Raw genomic sequence first — 19551 nt, forward strand, 5'->3', positions numbered from 1 at the left:
GATCGGTATTGTCAGATCTTCAAAATAGGATGACTCAGACTCCATCCATCAATTATCCACCGCTAAATTCGAGGTCGGGTCACGGGGGCAGCAGATTTAGCAGGGAAGTCCAGGCTTCCCTCTTCCAAGCCACCTCAACCAGCTCCTCCGGCAGGATCCCAAGGCATTCCCAGGCCAGCCGAGAGACAGTCTGTCCAACGTGTCCTGGGTCGTGCCCTGGGCCAACTGCCGGTGGGACATGCCCGGAACACCTCTCCAGGGAGGCATCCTGGCTCCTCTCTACGCGGACAAATAGCGGCTCGACTCTTGAGTCCCGCCTGAATGACCCAACTTCTCACCCCATCTCTAAAAGCGCCCGGACACCCTGCCGGGGAAACTCATTTCAACTGCTCGTATCCGGGATCTTGTTCTTTCGGTCACGATCCACAGCTCATGACCCACGTGACGTAGACATACTGGTAAATCGAGAGCTTCGCCTTTTGGCTAAGCTTCGTTTTTTTACCACAATGGACCGGTGTTTTGCCAAAATCTCCTACATCGGCGAAACGTCCTACTTTAGTCAAATTTGACACCCAAAGTACTACTGTGCGCTCTAAACTTGTTTTGTTTAGATGCATACAGGAATAACGTACAAAAAAAATGCCTGCAGAAAATACTTAAATGTAGTTATATCAAATAAAGACGGTTTAAATACGCTACGTGCCTAATGTGGTCAACTGCTTCAAAGCTAACACAAAAAACACACTGGTTAAAAGTATGAGAGGGTAATACATGCAAAAAGTATCTTTGAGACAGTGAAAAGGTTCTAAATAACTAAATAAAAACAAAAATAGCGAGTACTCGCCGCTTCTGACCGATGTGCGCATGCGTGTGGATGCATGCGCAAGCGCGCTGAGCATTGTGTAGGACGTTTCGCCGCGTAGTAAGGAATGGCCGAACACCGGCACAGAGTGCGCACCGCTGCAGACGTTGCACCGATCCGCCTGTCAATCTCCAGCTCCCTCCTGCCCTCACTCGTGAACAAGACCCCAAGATACTTGAATTCCTCAACTTGGGGCAGGATCTACACCCCAACCTGCCACCCTTTTCCAACTGTGGACCACGGTCTCGGATTTGGAGGTGCTGATCTTCATCCCAACCACTTCACCCGCAGCTATGAACCGCTCCAGTGGGAGTTGGAGATCACGGCTCGATGAAGTCAACAGCACATCATCTGCAAAAAGCAGAGATGCAACGCTGAGGCCACCAAACCTGAGACCCTCAACGGTTCAGGTGTGTCTAGAAATTCTGTCCATAAAAGTTATGAAGAGAATTGGTGACAAAGAGCAACCTTGGAGGAGTCCAAACCTCACTGGGATCGAATCTGACTCACTGCCCGCAATGCGGACCAAACTCCGGTCGTACAGGGGGCTCGGAACCCCATACTCCCGAAGCACTCCCCAAAGGGCACGGTTGAACGCCTTCTCCAAATCCACAAAACACATGTAGACCGGTTGGACGAACTCCAATGCACCTTCAAGGAACGCAGACTCATATTTAAAAATTTGTTATCGGGATATCGCTACACTGCTAAAATGACTGCAATTACAATTTTTCTCATCGTAATATCTTCTTTTTAGGGTTGTCAAACAATTAAAATTTTGAATCGAGTTAATTAAAGCTTAAAAATTAATTAATTGTAATTAATCGCAATGCAAACCATCTCTAAAATATGCCATATTTTTCTGTAAATTATTGTTGAAATGGAAAGATAAGACACAAGACGGATATATACATTCAACATATGGTACATAAGTACTGTATTTGTTTATTATAACAATAAATCAACAAGATGGCATTAACATTATTCACATTCTGTTAAAGCGATCCATGGATAGAAAGACTTGTAGCTCTTAAAAGATAAATGTTAGTACAAGTTATGGAAATTTTATATTAAAACCCCTCTTAATGTTTTTGTTTTATTAAAATTTGGTAGATGTCAATAATTACACCATGCTCACTCATTGTGCTTAACCCTTAAATACCTGCAACATGAAGCCATTATCAGAGAATCCCAAAATTTGAAAAATAAGGTCCTAACGAAACCTTATTTTTCAAATTTGTAAAATGAAAGGTCAAAATGAATATGTGTAATCAGCGCTCTGATATCTATAACCCTTGCTAAATCCTGTTTGTTTTTCTCATTAAACCTGCAGATGCATGAGTTGACTTGCATCCATCATTTTTTTTTTCAAAAAGAATTGTCAAAATTCCGAATAAGTCTCAAAATCATGAAATTTTAGGTGTATCAAATGTGATACGTTTGGCAATAAAGGGTTAAACACAAAAAATCATTTGGACCCAAGCGCCAGCAGAGGGCGCCAAACACCAAAAAACAAGTAACAAGCGGACATTACACTGCTGTCATTTTAATCTGTTTGAGCGGGGCATGTGAGTTAATTGCGTCAAATATTTTAACGTGATTAATTTAAAAATTAATTAACGCCCGTTAACGCGATAATTTTGACAGCCCTACTTCATTTATGTTGCCCGCAATGACAAAAAAAAACAAGAGAAAATTTTGATGGCCCTGGCGCCAAGCTTCAAAAACAAGACTCTGTCAACTGACAGCGGAGGTCGCATTTGACAGCATTCGTGCCGCGGTCCTCCTCGCCAGCTGTTTGCTCGCCATTCACTCTCGTGTGCGTTTGATCGCTACTTTGTTACATTCCCGCTATTTCGGTGAGGTCTATTGTGTTTTGCCATTATTGGATCGTTTTTGTTCACCACTGTATAAATAAGAGCACAGAAGCAGTAGGGGTAAGCCGCCATTTCTGTTCAACCCATTTTCTCCTGTTTTGTTTAGAGTAGGAAGCTAGGGTAGTGGCTGTCTTTGTGTTCTTTCCTTTTTACGATCAGGGTTTAGTTAGCGGGTGGCGTTGAAGTGTAGATTCCTTTTATTTGTTGTTTTGGCCTGGGCTTACCCTGAAGCTGTGCTTCTTCCACATTTTGTATATACAGTATTGTTCATTGTGAGTTTGACTGTGTAAATAAATTTGTGCCACTTGTGAACTTGTGTGGCTCGTTTTATGTTACGCCCTTAGCGAGCCGTCCGTGGGACGTATCAAGAATGAAAAAAAAAAAAAATTAAATCATTATCATTTTACACAAAACTCAAAAAATGGGCCGGACAAAAGTATTGGCACCCTCAGCCTAATACTTGGTAGTACAACCTTTAGACAAAATAACTGCGAACAACCGCTTCCGGTATCCATCATCCATCCATTTGTTCCAATGCTTTGACTGAATTTTAGAACATTCTTCTTTGGCCAACTGTCTCTGAGATTTGAAGGGTGCCATTTTCAGATCTCTCCACAGGTGTTCTATGGGATTCAGGTCTGGCCACTTTAGAAGTCTCCAGTGCTTTCTCTCAAACCATTTTCTAGTGCTTTTTGAAGTGTGTTTTGGGTCATTGTCTGGCTGGAAGACCCATGACCCATGACCTCTGAGCTCTAACCTCTCAAATTATTCTGCAAAATTTGTTGGTAGTCTTCAGATTTCATTATGCCATGCACACGGTCAAGCAGTCCAGTGCCAGAGGCAGCAAAGCAACCCCAAAACATCAGCGAGCCTCTGCCATGTTTGACTGTGGGGACCATTTTCTTTTCTTTGAAGGCCTCATTTTTTTCTCCTGAAAACTCTATGTTGATGCTTTTTCCCAAAAAGCTCTACTTTTGTCTCATCTGACCAGGGAACATTCTTCCAATGGGTATTTGGCTTTCTCAGGTAAGTTTTGGCAAACTCCAGCCTAGCTTTTTTATGTCTCTGGGTCAGAAGTGGGGTCTTCCTTGGTATCCTACTATAGAGTAGCTACCAAGTATTAGGCTGAGGGTGCCAATATTTTTTTTCCAGCCCATTTTTGGAGTTCAGAGTAAAATGATAATGATTTAATTTTTCCCCCCTATTCTCGTTGGTTTTTTCATTGCAAGCAAAATTAATGTAGATATTACTAGGGCTGTCCCAAACGACTAATTTTCTCCCGATTAGTAAGCCGACTATTTTTACGATTAGTCGACTAATTTAATAATTAATTTTTATTTTTATTTATTTATTTTTTACTAATTTAGCAATGAAATTTTTGTTGACGCTTATCAATTCACAAAAAACATATTGGAACACTCAAATTATTTATTAAAGTACAAATAAACACGTAAATAACAATAATAAATCACAAATAAACAATGAGTTCAAATGCTGATAGAATTAACTAGTGTAGCATCCCGATTGAAAAGATGGTCTCTTAAACTGATGGTTTACAACTTTTATTCCATCCTTGATGTAAACACACTGTAAGAGCTACGGTACACACAAATAAAGCAACACAATTAGAAATTAACAAAAACTTTTCACCTTTTTCCTTTTAAACCTTATTTATATATCAATGAATTGCCTATATGAATTGCCTTTACCTTATTACCTTATCATTGACAATCTCTCCCTTGAGTGCAATCACTGTATATACTGTATATATTTATGACCTTTTAACCTTATTTTAACCTAGTTTTCTATACCATAAAATAAACCATAACATGAAATAAACCTTTCAATTAGCAGTAAGAACAATACTAATAGCACTTATAGGCCCATTGGCAATGAAACATTATTATTTAGTAAGGCGACAGCACCCTCTGGTGTACAAAAAATGAAAAAAAAAAAAAAAATTACAAACTGTGTGAAGGCGCTTGAGGTGTTTATTCACGGCCGACGTGCAGCCAAGCTTGGCATTGAAGAGACAGGACAGAAGAGTGTACTCTCCTTTGTTTCTTTGAAATAAGGCAATGTTTTGGACACTCTGGTGCGCTTTTTTTGGCTTTGTGCCGCTTTCCCCGCTTGCAAACAGAGCATCCGACATTCTAACTTTCCACGCATATATTTTTTTAACCCTTCATTAACCGTCGACGGGATGTTGTGCTCGTCGACGGATTTACGTCATCGATGACGTCGACTATGTCGACTAGTCGGGACAGCTCTAGATATTACTAATTAATTAAGTAATTGCAATCATTTTTTGGGAGAAATTGAGCAACATTTGACAGAATTGCAGGGGTGCCAATACTTTTGGCCAGCACTGTAACATGTATTTGTGACATGTTTTGATGTATTTTTATTAGGGCTGTCAAACGATTAAAAATTTTAATCGAGTTAATTACAGTTTAAAAATTAATTAATTGTAATTAATCGTAATTAATTGCAATTCAAACCACCATAAAATATGCCATATTTTTCTGTAAATTATTGTTGAATGGAAAGATAAGACACAAGATGGATATATACATTCAACATACTGTACATGAGTACTGTATTTGTTTATTATAACAATAAATCAACAAGATGGCATTAACATTAACATTCTGTTAAAGCGATCCATGGATAGAAAGACTAGTTCTTAAAAGATAAATGTTAGTACAAGTTATAGAAATTTTATAATGAAACCCCTCTTAATGTTTTCATTTTAAAAATCTAACATTTTCAATCGAAAAATAAACTAGTAGGTCGCCATTGTTGATGTCAATATTTACACAATTCTCATGGTCATAAAATCATTCGCACCCAAGTGCCAGCAGAGGGTGACAAAACACAAGTAACAAGTGCACATGACCCTGTTCTGTCATTTTAATCTGTTTGAGCGGGGCATGTGCGTTAATTGCGTCAAATATAAGTAAGCGCGATAATTTTGACAGCCCTAATTTTTATGCATCATTAAAGATTTATGTCAGAATTTTGGCTAGGAACATAATAGGGAATTTACAAGGAAGACACGTCTCTACTTACAGAATTTTAATGTTATAAAACTACTTCTAGAACCAAGTAATTTTGTAAGTAGAGCGGCACGTCAACTGCTTTCCACCTGAATTGTTTTCCTGGAAAATAAGCACTCTGCAGGAGTAAATGTCCCCACGCATCCACCCGTGGAGTGGCCGTCTCGAGCGTTCGATCCCAGGGGCGAGTCTGATTGTTCTTCTGCGGACAGTTAATTGGCACAACACAGACTCATTTCCATGGCATTCTTCTCCCCACCTACTTCTTCATTTTCCATCAATTGTGTTGCCATTTGCGGGCAATCAATACTTCCTCTGTAAGGCTGCCTTTTCACATTACACAACAACTAATTAAGTATTATTTTCCCAATGCATAGGTGCTAAAGCTCATTAGGCCAGTTGGAACAATGAGTATTGAGTTTAGCAGATACCAGTGAAGGTCATGCGCATTTTACTGATCCGACCCAATGCCGGCATAACACAGATTTGCAGGTAAATTGCTGACAAATAGCCACATCCATCTCAAAGCTTATTTGAATGGATATTCCATCTAATTTACCATAAAGACATTAGGAATAATCAACATTGACAGTTATTACGTGAAGCAAATAGGCATTCCATCGCCTCGTGCATTGTTTCACGGAACTGATGCAGATTGTTGTCTTTTCAGAATGCGTTCACGTTGGGATTGACCAAGAAAAAAAAAACATCTACATGTACAGTGATTTACAAGACTCTAGCTGAACAGCAAAACCAATTTGAATTAGCCAGGTGTTAGCGGTTGGTGCCCGAGGCTCCAGATGGTAATTGGAAGTACAAGCTCATTGTCTGCTATTTGAATTGATTGAAATAAGGCACAAGATGAGGATCGAAGGATTGCTTTCAGCCCGCCCTGGGCGAAATGTATTGGACGTCTACTGCTGTCAATACAGTGCTGGCCAAAAGTATTGGCACCCCTGTATTCTGTCAGAAAATGCTCAATTTCTCCCAGAAAATGATTATAATTACAAATGTTTTGGTAGTAATATTTTCATTGGTTTTGCTTGCAATGAAAAACACAACAGAAAATTGATTTTTTTTTTTTTTTTAATCATTATCATTTTACACAACATTTCAAAAATGGGCCGGACAAAAGTATTGGCACCCTTCGAAAAATTGTGATGCTTCTCTAATTTGTGTAATTAACAGCACCTGTTACTTACTTGTGGCACATAACAGGTGGTGGCAATAACTAAATCAAACTTACAGCCAGTTAAAATGGATTAAAGTGTGTCCTTGTGTGTACCACACTGAGCTACTTCCGACATGTTTGAGTGGTACGTGACTACGCCAGTGGCATAAAAGCAGGAAGTAAGAACAATGGTCACCAGGGCTCCATCCAGCCATCGGACTTTGATGGAGTCTAAGCCGAAAATAGGGCACCGCTACGGGGGTGTGACATCGGTGAGTGCCCGCGATGGTACGATGCCCTGTCGCGGGGAACACGGTGAACTTCACCCGCTGCCCTGACTAGAGATGTCCCGATCAAAGTATTGGAATCGGCAAAAAAATATCGGACATGCCTTTTTATCATATATATATATATATTTTTTTTTAATTAAATCGTTTTCTAATTGTATTTAACGTTACAAACATAATATGTTACACTCATCCAGAGTCTTTAGTTTAGGCTTGAGGGAGGGTTATCAAATTTATCCCAATAACGGCGGTAATTAATTTTTTAAAAAATGTATCACATTAAAAAACGCAATTAATGCATGCGCTGCACGACCCACTCACGCATTGTCGCGCTCAATCTGTAATGGCGGCGTTTTACCTATATAGAGAGATAAAAGGCAGCTTAAAATGAGCAGAGTGAATTTTGGCAGCCTTAGGAGCCTTTTGTTAATTGGCAATAGCCTTACAATCCCTCTCCCTACGATTAGAAATATCATGGGAAGCAAGCATGCACGACCCACTCACGCATTGTCGCGCTCAATCTGTAATGGCGGCGTTTTACCTATATAGAGAGATAAAAGGCAGCTTAAAATGAGCAGAGTGAATTTTGGCAGCCTTAGGAGCCTTTTGTTAATTGGCAATAGCCTTACAATCCCTCTCCCTACGATTAGAAATATCATGGGAAGCAAGGTAATAATTGATCTTTTTCTTAGAACCCTATGTTATTTCCCAACGCAGAGAATATATATCAATTGGTAGCACTACGCACAGTCATGGGTGCACTTCCCATCATGCATTTGGGCAGAAGTTAAATGTCTGAGTTATCATTTACTGAAAGCTCATAAAAATCCACTAGATGGCAATATTTAGTCACAATATACAAAGTCACATCTGTCCTTTAAGAATTACAAGTCTTTCTATCCGTGGATCCCTCTCACAGAAAGAATGTTAATAATGTAAATGCCATCTTGAGGATTTATTGTCATAATAAACAAATACAGTACTCATGTACTGTATGCTGAATGTATATATTCGTCCGAGTTGTGTTCATTTTTTTCTAAATGCATTGCCAAAACGTATATGATTGGGAAAAATTATCGGGAATGATTGGAATTGAATCGGGAGCAAAAAATAAAAAAAAGCAATCGGATCGGGAAATATCGGGATCGGCAGATACTCAAACTAAAACGATCGGGTTCAGATCGGGAGCAAAAAAACATGATCGGAACAACCCTAATTATAATTACAAATGTTTTGGTAGTAATATTTTCATTGGTTTTGCTTGCAATGAAAAACACAAAAGAGAATGGATTTTTTAAAAATAATCATCATTTTACACAAAATTTCAAAAATGGGCCGGACAAAAGTATTGGCACCCTTCGAAAAATCGTGATGCTTCTCTAATTTGATAATTAACAGCACCTGTTACTTACCTGTGGAACATAACAGGTGGTGGCAATAACTAAATCAAACTTACAGCCAGTTACAATGGATTAAAGTTGACTCAACCTCTGTCCTGTGTCCTTGTGTGTACCACATTGAGCATGTAGAAAAGAAAGGCCAAAGAACTGTCTGAGGACTTGAGAAGCAAAATTGTGAGGAAGCATGGGCAAACTCAAGGCTAAAAATCCATCTCTAAAGACCTGAATGTTCCGGTGTCTACCATGCGCAGTGTCATCAATAAGTGTAAAGCCCATAGCACTGTGGCTAACCTCCCTAGATGTGGTCGGAAAAGAAAAATTCACGAGAGACTGTGCGGATGGTGGATAAAGAAAGAGTTTTGCTACCCTCTGCTGGCGCTTGGGTGCCACTGATTTTATGGGCTTAAGCACCCATGAGAATTGTGTAATTATTGACATCAACAATGGCGGGCTACCAGTTTATTTTTTTATTGAAAATTTTACAAATTTTATTAAAACGAAAACATTAAGAGGGGTTTTGATATAAAATTTCTATAACTTGTACTAACATTTATCTTTTAAGAACTACAAGTCTTTCTCTCCATGGATCGCTTTAACAGAATGTTAATAATGTTAATGCCATCTTGTTGATTTATTGTTTGTATAATAAACAAATGCAGTATTTATGTACAGTATGTTGAATGTATATATCCGTCTTGTGTCTTATCTTTCCATTCCAACAGTAATTTACAGAAAAATATGGCATATTTTAGAGATGGTTTGAATTGCGATTAATTACGATTCATTAATTTTTATGCTGTAATTAACTCGATTAAAATTTTTAATCGTTTGACAGCCCTAATTAATTTACGCCATTTTCGTGTTGCACATGTATGTTTATGATGTATCTAGTTTAGTTAGCAGCTTTGGATAACATTGAGAGTCCAACTGAATGTAAAAGAGGGCTTTTTCAGCGCCACAAAAGCTTTGGGAGCAAAATTTTATAAGGGAGCAAATTTTGACAGAACACCGGTTGTTTCCTTGTTGTGACCTCACCCACACAATATGCTAGATTTCCGGGATCTCGGGCGCCGGTCGTTTTAGCTTGACAATCGATCCAAATTTCTATCATTTTCTTGGTGTTGCGATGTGTATGATTACACGAAGTGGCATGATATGAATCCAAAAGGCATGCGTTTATGGATAAATGATGGAATATTAGCATTTCCCCAGGTGTTATAATACCCTTTAACAACACTACATATGATGACATAAGCTTTAACAGTATAATATGCTCAGCCTCGGCAATTTTCCTGTCAGACATTTTTACCTCTTTCCCCTCATAAGAGTTGTTGAAACAAGCTGTCACATCGAATGTAGGCACGGTGAGGAAGTGTTGACAGTGACAAATATCAGTAGGCGGAGAGGGTTGCTACTTGGTGGCAGAAACTGCGGTTTAAATGCCAATACTATCCATCAAAAGGAAAAAAAAGTATTGATGAAAAAGTTTATTTTAAAAACCTAATTCGAAGCTTTGGCATTAATTATTTATTTAGACTAAAATACGCCACGCTTCTCCATGATAAATTGAAGAATTGAACCCTTTTTGGAACAGTTGTTACTAGGGGTGTGACAATATAATGAAAAAGGTGATCTATCGTAATACTTTGTAGCCCAAAAGATTATCGATATGCTCATAGGCGGAGTTTGACTTCTGGGGGAGGGGGGGCACAACATGTTGATGACCCCGAAACACTGTGTCAGCAATAAAATTAACTTGCAAGAATATTTATAATAATATGTTGAAAATGAGCGTTATTTTGTTTCCTATCGTTCTTGAGGGGAATTCTAAATCAGGCTGCTGGCCGGACAGCTATACATTTCGCCAAGATCATCATCCATCTAATATGGTACGACCGCCGGTGTCGTGCCAATGTAGTTACCTCAGTCAAAAATTGTAGCCCCTGGGCGGAGCCATACGGAGGTAGATTTGTGTCTTCGTTATTCGATCAAAAAGAAAAATTGCTTCATTAAAAAAAAAAAAGTTGCTTCGATCAAAATATATGTTCAATTAAAAAAAAAAAGTCACTTCAATAAAAGAAAATGGGTTTGAATGCAACAATACATTTGAAACTAAAAAAAATGCATATGAAAGCTATTTTTATTTGAAATTTTTTTTTTTTGGTTGAAGCAACTTTTTAATTGAAGTAATGTTTTTAGGGCTGTCAAGCGATTACAAGTTTTAATTGAGTTAATCACACCTTAAAAATTATTTAATCGTAATTAATCGCAATTCAAACCATCTACAAAATATGCCATATTTTTCGGTAAATTATTGTTGGAATGGAAAGATAAGACACAAGATGGATATATACATTCAACATACAGTACATAAGTACTGTATTTGTTCATTATAACAATAAATCAACAAGATGGCATTAACATTATTAACATTCTGTTAAAGCGATCCATGGAGAGAAAGACTTGTAGTTCTAAAAAGATAAATGTTAGTAAAAGTTGTAGAAATTTTATATTAAAACTCCTCTTAATGTTTACGTTTTAATAACATTTGTAAAATTTTCTAACAAAAAAGAAACTCGTAGCTCGCCATTGTTGATGTCAATAATTACACAATGCTCATGGATGGTACTGAAATCAGTCGCACCCAAGCACCAGCAGAGGGCGAAAAAAAACACCAAAAAAAAACACAAGTAACAAATGGACATGACACTGTCATTTTAACCTGTTTGAGCGGGGCATGCGCGTTAATTGCGTCAAATGATGTAACACGATTAATTTAAAAAATTAATTACCGTGATAATTTTGACAGCCCTAGCTGTTTTGTGTTTGGGCATCATTTTGGCTAGGACATTTGTGTCTTTATTATTTAATCCAAAAATAAGTTGCCTCATACAAAAAAATATATATATTTTCAAAAGAAAAATCACTACAATCAAAAAAAGAAAAATTTCAATCATAGAAAAAAAGTTTTGAATGCGAAAAAATATTTCAGACTCAAAAATTTGCATTTGGACACTTAATTTTTTCATCAAAAATATTTTTTTCTTTGATTTTAGCAATACTTTTTGTGTTTGGGCCATATTATGGGTAGGACATTTGTGTCTAAATTATTCAATCCCTAAAAAAGTTGCTTCAATCAAAAAACAACAAAAAATGTATATATATTATTATAAATTGTTATATATTATTATATTATATATTATATTATTATTATTATATATTATTATTTTTATATTATATTTTTTTCCAATCAAAGAAAAAAATGATTTGAAAAATAAAATTGCCCTCCCCAATTTTAATTTTTTTTTGGGGGGGGGGGGGGGGGGTCAATATGCAAAGCAAATGACCGTGTAAGGTCATGATCTGTTCGAAAAATCATTTGGACCCATTATAAAAAAATTGTTTTTTCATTTAATTCATTTTTGTTGTTTGTTTTCTTGCTTTACAACTTATATATATTTATATATATATATATATATATATATACATAGGAAAGTCAATTATATGCAATGACACTTTTCGGCCACCGGGGGGGCCTGCCCCCGCTAAACTCCGCTTATGGATATGCTCCCACAAAGAACCGATATATCATTTTAAAAAGGTGTCACTGTTAAGAAAACAAAAAACAAAAAAACAAGTTGCTAACAAAATCCTAACGCCAAGTCTCACAATCACAACTGCATATGACGTGAAATGTCACTGGAAAAACACTGCACAATTGCTTGTCCACCTCCACATTTGCCTGCGCTAAAATTGGCTTCTCTCCACATATTTTAATTATGGAAATGTTGCTGCGCAGATTGAAACAGCCCTGCCAATCAGCAAGGATGTGTTAAACATTTAGCGTATAAAAGGGCAGCTGCATGAGGTCCGCAACTAATGGATGCCTTACTGGTGATGCATTGTTACTGTGCAATTAAATCAATGAAAAGAATAAACAGACGGTTTCAAACATAATGGCAATTTGTACGGAACGTCAGGATTACTGTGTTCAAGAGCTAAAATGAAATTGTTGTTTTTTTAATGGAAATATTGATTCGCAACAAAAGCTCCTCCTGCCTTTTAAGTGGCACAAATGGAAAATCAAATCAACTGATAAATTATTCAGCTGCATTTTAGTGTTGCACCAATACCATTTTTGGCTTCCTGCAGAGATTTCGATATCGATACCGTACTAGGGCTGCAGCCATCGATTATTTTAGCCGTCGATTAATCAACCGAGTAATCTGATTAGGAACATTTAATCCGTCACAGAACAAACTTTAGGAGATGGAAAATAAAGGCTTGCCCTTTCAAAAGAGCATTAAAGCGCCTGTGACAGCATAAAAACATCTTAAATGGCATAATGATGTGGATTTGAATTTTATTTTGAGACGATTCGACTACATACAACAATTTAGCAAAGCTCAGATGATGAGAAATTAGTCTTTTGATCTGCTGTTTAGACCCGCCTGTCATTATAGCGCTCTAGCGTCTCAACAGGAGGATGACGTCGGCAGGGTCACTGTTTCATCTGATTTAGCCCATTGAGGGGGAAGTACCAGAACGAGGAAAATACGACACAGAGCAGCGAAATGTCATCATTGTTTCAATCTCTCCACAATATTTTTACGGGATATTCTTTTTATCTAAGTATTTATGTTATATTATTATATATTTAAGTATATGCTAAATAAAAGGTATGGTCATGACATGTGCTAAATGGAATATGAAATATTCAAAATGCATTTATTCAGTACAACATGGCAAAATTACTCCATAATGGTCAAAACTGTCTACTTCATGCACATCCCGAACGATATTTTATGCCACCGGAGTTTGTCTGGCTTTTGTCATTTCCCTGCCCCGGCTTCGGAGAGCGTAAACAAACCAGGAGGTGTGACAGCTAGCCAGGGGTCACGTTAACTGAATATTTTCCGTCGTTGACCGGTTTTTTAAAACGGTGACGGAAAAAACTGAAGTCCATCTGTCATTTTGACAGGTTGTAATTCACACCCCAGACCACAGGGTGGCGAGTGAGCATATTAATTAGCTATTGTCTCTCTTGATGCATGACGTCGTTGGCCTTACTCGGAGTTTCTTCAAAAAAGTTTCTTCTTGAGACATTTGATTATGCACAAGCGGGCACGCAATTCAAGTCCATGTGCACCAGGTGGAAAGTGTGGAGGCTCAAACACACTAGAAACGTCAACGTTGCATCGACGATCCCGCCGCGATAACGCACCAGTGACGCTCGGCGTCAATTTCCATAGGACGCATTTCACGAGCAGCGCGTCTGTGGAGCGGCTCGATCGGCTCACGCGACGATTGCAAGATCGCACGAGAATAGCGGGTATTTAAAGGTAATAAAACAACAACACTTTGCCTTTCAGACCCCGCATATTGGCCAGCTTTCTTTTTGAAAGAAAGAAGAAAAAAAGTCATGTGCTGAAGCAAAAACCGATCCCAATGACAAAGATTAGGGCTGCAGCTATCGAATGTTTTAGAAATCGAGTAATCGACTGAAAATTCTATCGATTAATCGAGTACTCGGATAAAATATTTTTATTTTCAGGTAAAGAGCAATTACAAATATACATGAGAAAAAAAGACATTTAATCCAATATTGAACCATTTTCAGTCAATCAATGTCTTTATTTTCGATGTACATTGTTGAAAACAGCCAACAATTGCATCAAAGATGTGACTAGAAAAAAAAATTCACTGCTTTCGCTCAAAAAACTTCTAGATCTTATTAAAAAACAACAACATATTTCTTACCTAAAAGTGTAATTACGCTTGATAACACACATCACTTGAAAGCTATGTGTTTTTCCCCACGGGTTTCAATACAATTTCCATTTGTGTCAAGCTATTTTTAAGTTTTAGTTAAGTTTTAAGTTAGTCTAAACTGTAAGTACTGGTAGGATTTTGAGTTTTTGCAGTGTTCAAAATAAATTTATGATACCTGCTGTATTGGAGCACATTTATTCAGTAATGACTACTGAGCTAAAACTGACAGTTAGCTTTATTATGTTTTAATTTTACACCCTCATCACTCTACAGCGCTGTGTTTTTACAGATTAAATAAACCCTTTATGTAAGACACGTTAGCCACGCATCGATAGTGGTCATAATCAATAGAAACCTAGCCCTCCGAAGGGCTAACGTTACGTGAGCGGGTGACAGTAACGTTATACAGGGTGACCCAAAAAAAAAGTTTACTCTCAGTTGACTGCCATTGAAAGCCATTGAAACATATCTAAATAGGTTGTCATGCTTAAGTGATTCATTAAGGTCACTCAATGCAGCTGGTAATCTCTCGTCTCTACAATTCCTGTGCTTCTGCTGAAAATGAAGAAAACTTTAGCTGTACCTGAATTGCTGCGTGCCGGTCTGACACCTACTGAGATTGCAGCAAATCTGAGAATATCCAGATGTGCAGTCTACAAAGTTAAAAAGAAGCTGAAAGATACTGGAACAGCCTCACGAAAACCTGGGTCTGGAAAACCCGATCTGTGCGGGCCAAAAAGTTGATTGACAAGGTGATATGTGGCCACTCCAGAGTCCAGATCTCAATCCCCTGAATTATAACATATGGGCAACTGTGGAGGACAGTGCCTGTAAGAAGCCACAAACTTCTGTGGCAGCCTTGGAGAGGTCCATTGTTAAATCTTGGGAAAAGATGAAAGCATCCTACATAAAGAAGCGTTCCGCAGGCGCCTGGAGGCTGTTGTGACACTTAAGGGAGGACACATTGAAAAATAGAGTGTACTGTACATGTTCTTTACAATAATGTATAATTTGTGATTAAATTCTAATTCTAAGATGAATAAACATGGCATTTAAGTTGTATTATGGCAGTGTAAACTTTTTTTTGAGTCACCCTGTATTTATTAGCAATGAGACGTCTACTGCTTAAAGATGGCGGCTGTTTACTAACGCTGCCCAGACGCGGCCGAGTCTGTCATTGCAATTCTGGTCTTAAATGCATGCGATATCTATGAGATGCATCGGACACTACCTGCTACTAAACTAGCATCATGCGGGCGTAGTTTTTAGGGAAGGCAAGGCAAGGCAAATTTATTTATATAGCACAATTCAACACGAGGCAATTCAAAGTGCTTTACATCACATGAAGATCATAAAAATCACATTTAAATCAATACAACGTAAAAACCAAGACAAAAGTTCGCACTTAGTCACAGAATAAAAATAAATAAATACAAATAAAACAAAAATAAAAAATAAAACAAAAACTACTACTCCTAATAATAAAATAAAATAAAATAAAAAATAAATAAATAACATTTTAGCAACGTCGGCGTAGTTTGGAGTGGCTGTCGGCTGCGGTAAGTTTAAAAAAAATTTTTTTTATTGCTTCTTCCTCTACGAACGTGACGTCAGCACGTTGTCCCGCATTAAAAGTAGTCCGGGCAAAACGTGATGCTTAGAGCTGGCAAAATTAAACGATTCCTCGAGGTGAGTAAAATTACTCGGATCAGTTTTTAAACTCGAGTTACTCGAGTTGCTCGAGTATTCGTTTCAGTCGTAACAAAGATTTTAACAATTTTTTTCTTATGAACATTTTTCTAAGCTTTATTGATGATTTTTCTCAAGTTAAAGCACCACGCAGAAATTAATTTAATTGTGTAGCAGGATTTGTGTATTATTCGTATTAATTGCAGGTGTTTTAGCTCATTTCAGTTGATTTTATTTATATAGTAAGTTACGATTGCATATTTTGAAAATCGACAGGATCCAACGTATTTTTACACGAGTGACTTCCGGCCTGCCCGATCCTACCTAGTAGTATTGACGCAAGGGGCCGCCTCTCGCGTCAAAAAACAAACTCTGCTGTTCTTTTCGCGTGCGTCGCATTTAGCGCTTCTGGGACGCGTCTAACACGCGGACGCACTGCGACTGGTGTGCATTGACTGATTGACTTTAATGGTCGCGTTTCGAAGTGTAATCGCGGCGAGATCGTTGACGCGACGTTCACATTGCTGGTGTGTTTGAGCCTTGAGACTGCGTTCAGGCCACAGCAGGTGAACTGTTAATTTCATTGTTCCATATGTAGCCTACCTACTGGGGCCACAGTCAGCTGTTTTTGTCACTGCGGAGAAAAAGTTACATATTCATCTGCTTGATGTGTGATGGCACGGTGTGGATTCTCTGTTAAGCTTGTTCGGACAGAATATTAATTAAAAATGAATGAAAACTAAATACGTCATTATTATCATCATCGTCAATATGTCATTATTATCATTTTAAAAATTTAAGTGACAGGTAAAAATAGATTATGACCGGATTTTTATGACCCTGTCAGTCAAAATGACAGACAACGAAAAAGTCTAGCGCAACCTCTGCAGCTAGCCGACATGCTAACCCGAATCAAGCGGCGTTTCAAAGTCTTATTCTCGCCTTTCAAAGCGAAAAATCACACAAAACTACCCTGGCTCATATCACACGGCGGCGGGGTTGTCGATTGTCTTCACCGATCGGGCAACCCCGCCCCTGCCTGTTTTGTAATATTGTAAGATTTATTTTTCTTGCATGAGAGAAAATGCAATGTTTTAGCCTTTTAAGGTGTTTACTGAGTGATCTTGACACTGTAAACGTAACTTGTAGCATTAGCGAAGCATTTGCATTAGGATTAATCCTTTGTCTCAGGTCATCATTGTAGATTTGAAGCATTTTTTTAAATGACCAATTAATCATAATCTACGTGCTTTAAAAAAAGTATATCAGCCGCAAATATCGGCTATTTAATATCATATTCTATCAAATTGTTCTTACCTGGAATGTTGTGAATAGTAATGGCGAGGATTAGAAGAAGGATGCGTCTCCAGCTGCTTCCTGAATGGCCAGTCAATCCGAGATGTTTGTTTTCTGTTTCATGATCACCCGACGAAGCCCAATGAGATACTCTCTTTCTGGGGAGTTGAATCCCCTCTTCTGTTTCAATGGCAAAAACAAAGAGAACAGAAATACAGCTAAACTTAACCCAAAAAGAAACAACAACAAAGGCAATTTTTGAAGAAAGGGAAGAAAAATATTTGATGAGGATGAGGAAAACGGCAATGAACAACGCTCAAAATGATAGAAGGCTCTAAATACTGAAGTATGCAAATGTTCGTTATTATAAATTGGTGAGGAGCCAGATGAGTAAGTGAAACCTTCAAATTTCCGCGACTCATTAATCAACCTGTAACCAATTTATCCGATAAAAGTTTCATATATTTTTTTTCCTCATTTCCCAATAATTACCCATTATTTAACCCTTTACACTCCAGGCATTTTTGTGAAATTATGGGTTGATTTTTCTATGAGTATTTATAAACTAAAAAAAAAAAAAAAAAAACAGTTCAAACATGCCTTGTTACACATCTTTTTATTCCTAAGTAATCAAGGGATAAAGTCATGAACTTTTTCTCAAAATGTTTACATTTTTGAAAGTGTCATAACCAGACATACTTGAAGAATTTCAAATGCCAAATACAGAAAATCATACACACTGCCCAATTTCTGATAAACTATGAATCTCGAGCTCCTTAAAAAAATTAACATCTTAGCTTTAATTTGACGTATTGCACATTGAGTTTGAGCAAATGAGCAAATTTACATTCCAAAAATGGCACTTTTTGACAATATTTTGTAAACAATAGACATTATTGTCATGAAACGTGAAAAAATAACTGGTGTCCTACACCTCTTCTCCCCCTGCCTTGTCGTTGTGAGGCCATTTTGTCAATGTAATTGTGAGAAAAATTGATTACTCCAGCAGAGACGTGATATGAAACATCACGAATGCAAGAGGGCGGCCACTGACGTGAACATCAACTCACTAACTTCAAGTCAGCTCAGGAAAACTCATTTAGTTACCATGCGACAGTGCTGCCATCTGGTGTTGAACGAAATCGTTACTATTCCTCTATATACTGGAAAAAATATGACATCTATGTAACGAGTACAACTGACGTTATGGCCGACAGAAATCAAGCGGACGCCGGCGTCCCCGATTGTACAGCGTGGAGTGTAAAGGGTTGAATGAGTTTTACACCCGTCCATATTTACTTGTGTTGCACCGATATTGTACCGATACGGCACTAAAATTATGTTATCGGTATCCGGGAGTACACGTAGTCCCCAGGTTACGAGGGAGTCCCGTTCCGACGCTGGCGACGTAAATCGAATTCCACGTGAGTTGGAATTTACCCTTTAAGTAACCCAAAATAACTATCCAAAAATTGCAACAGTTTTGTATTTTGTTAAATGACGAAGGATACACTGCCCTCTGGTGGCAGCGTTGGGTCTGGGTGGAGTATTGCCTTCTATGACTGAGAAGCAGACTCAGACATCTGATAGGATAAGGATAGCTGCGCTCTGATTTGGCCCACATAAGGCTGTAAGTTGTTTCAGCTAATATATGTTTGTGTATGCATTTGTAGGTAAATTTACAGCTACAGTTTGTGGAGTGACGTGTGATCCATTTGCTATGAGGATTGTAAAAACGTTAGCATTCATAGCATTTAAGCTAGCTGACTTTTTTTAGGCAGATTAGGCTAATTTAATCGACTAACTTACCATATTGATCATACTAGATGAATGTTTGAACACCAGTTGTATTGTGTCAAGTGTTTTTTTTTTTTTTTTGTTGGAATGTGTGGCGTTTGGAACATAAGTGTACATACAGTGGTATGAAAAAGTATGTGAACCTTTTGGAATTTCTCAAATTTCTGCATAAAATCATCAAATGTGAACTGATCTTTTTTTCAAAATCACACAGATGGAAAAAAAACAATGTCTGCTTGAACTAAAACCACCCAAACATTTCGAGGTTTTCATATTTTAATGAGGATAGCATGCAAACAATGACAGAAGGGGGATAAATAAATAAGTGAACGATCACATTT

At 37.8% G+C, this 19551-nt stretch overlaps 1 protein-coding gene across 2 annotated transcripts in view; it reads right to left on the minus strand.

The window, feature by feature from the left end:
- The window catches only part of LOC130910044 (zinc transporter ZIP11), a 78783-nt gene that overhangs the window by 12764 nt on the left and 46468 nt on the right, over positions 1–19551 (minus strand). For both annotated transcript variants that reach the window (XM_057827074.1, XM_057827073.1), the window contains exon 6: positions 17435–17593. In XM_057827074.1, coding sequence (XP_057683057.1) covers positions 17435–17593 — 159 coding nt within the window. The remainder of the gene's footprint in view (positions 1–17434; positions 17594–19551) is intronic.

Source organism: Corythoichthys intestinalis, chromosome 21 (genome assembly GCF_030265065.1).
Source record: "Corythoichthys intestinalis isolate RoL2023-P3 chromosome 21, ASM3026506v1, whole genome shotgun sequence".
NCBI classification, from domain to species: Eukaryota; Metazoa; Chordata; class Actinopteri; order Syngnathiformes; family Syngnathidae; genus Corythoichthys; species Corythoichthys intestinalis.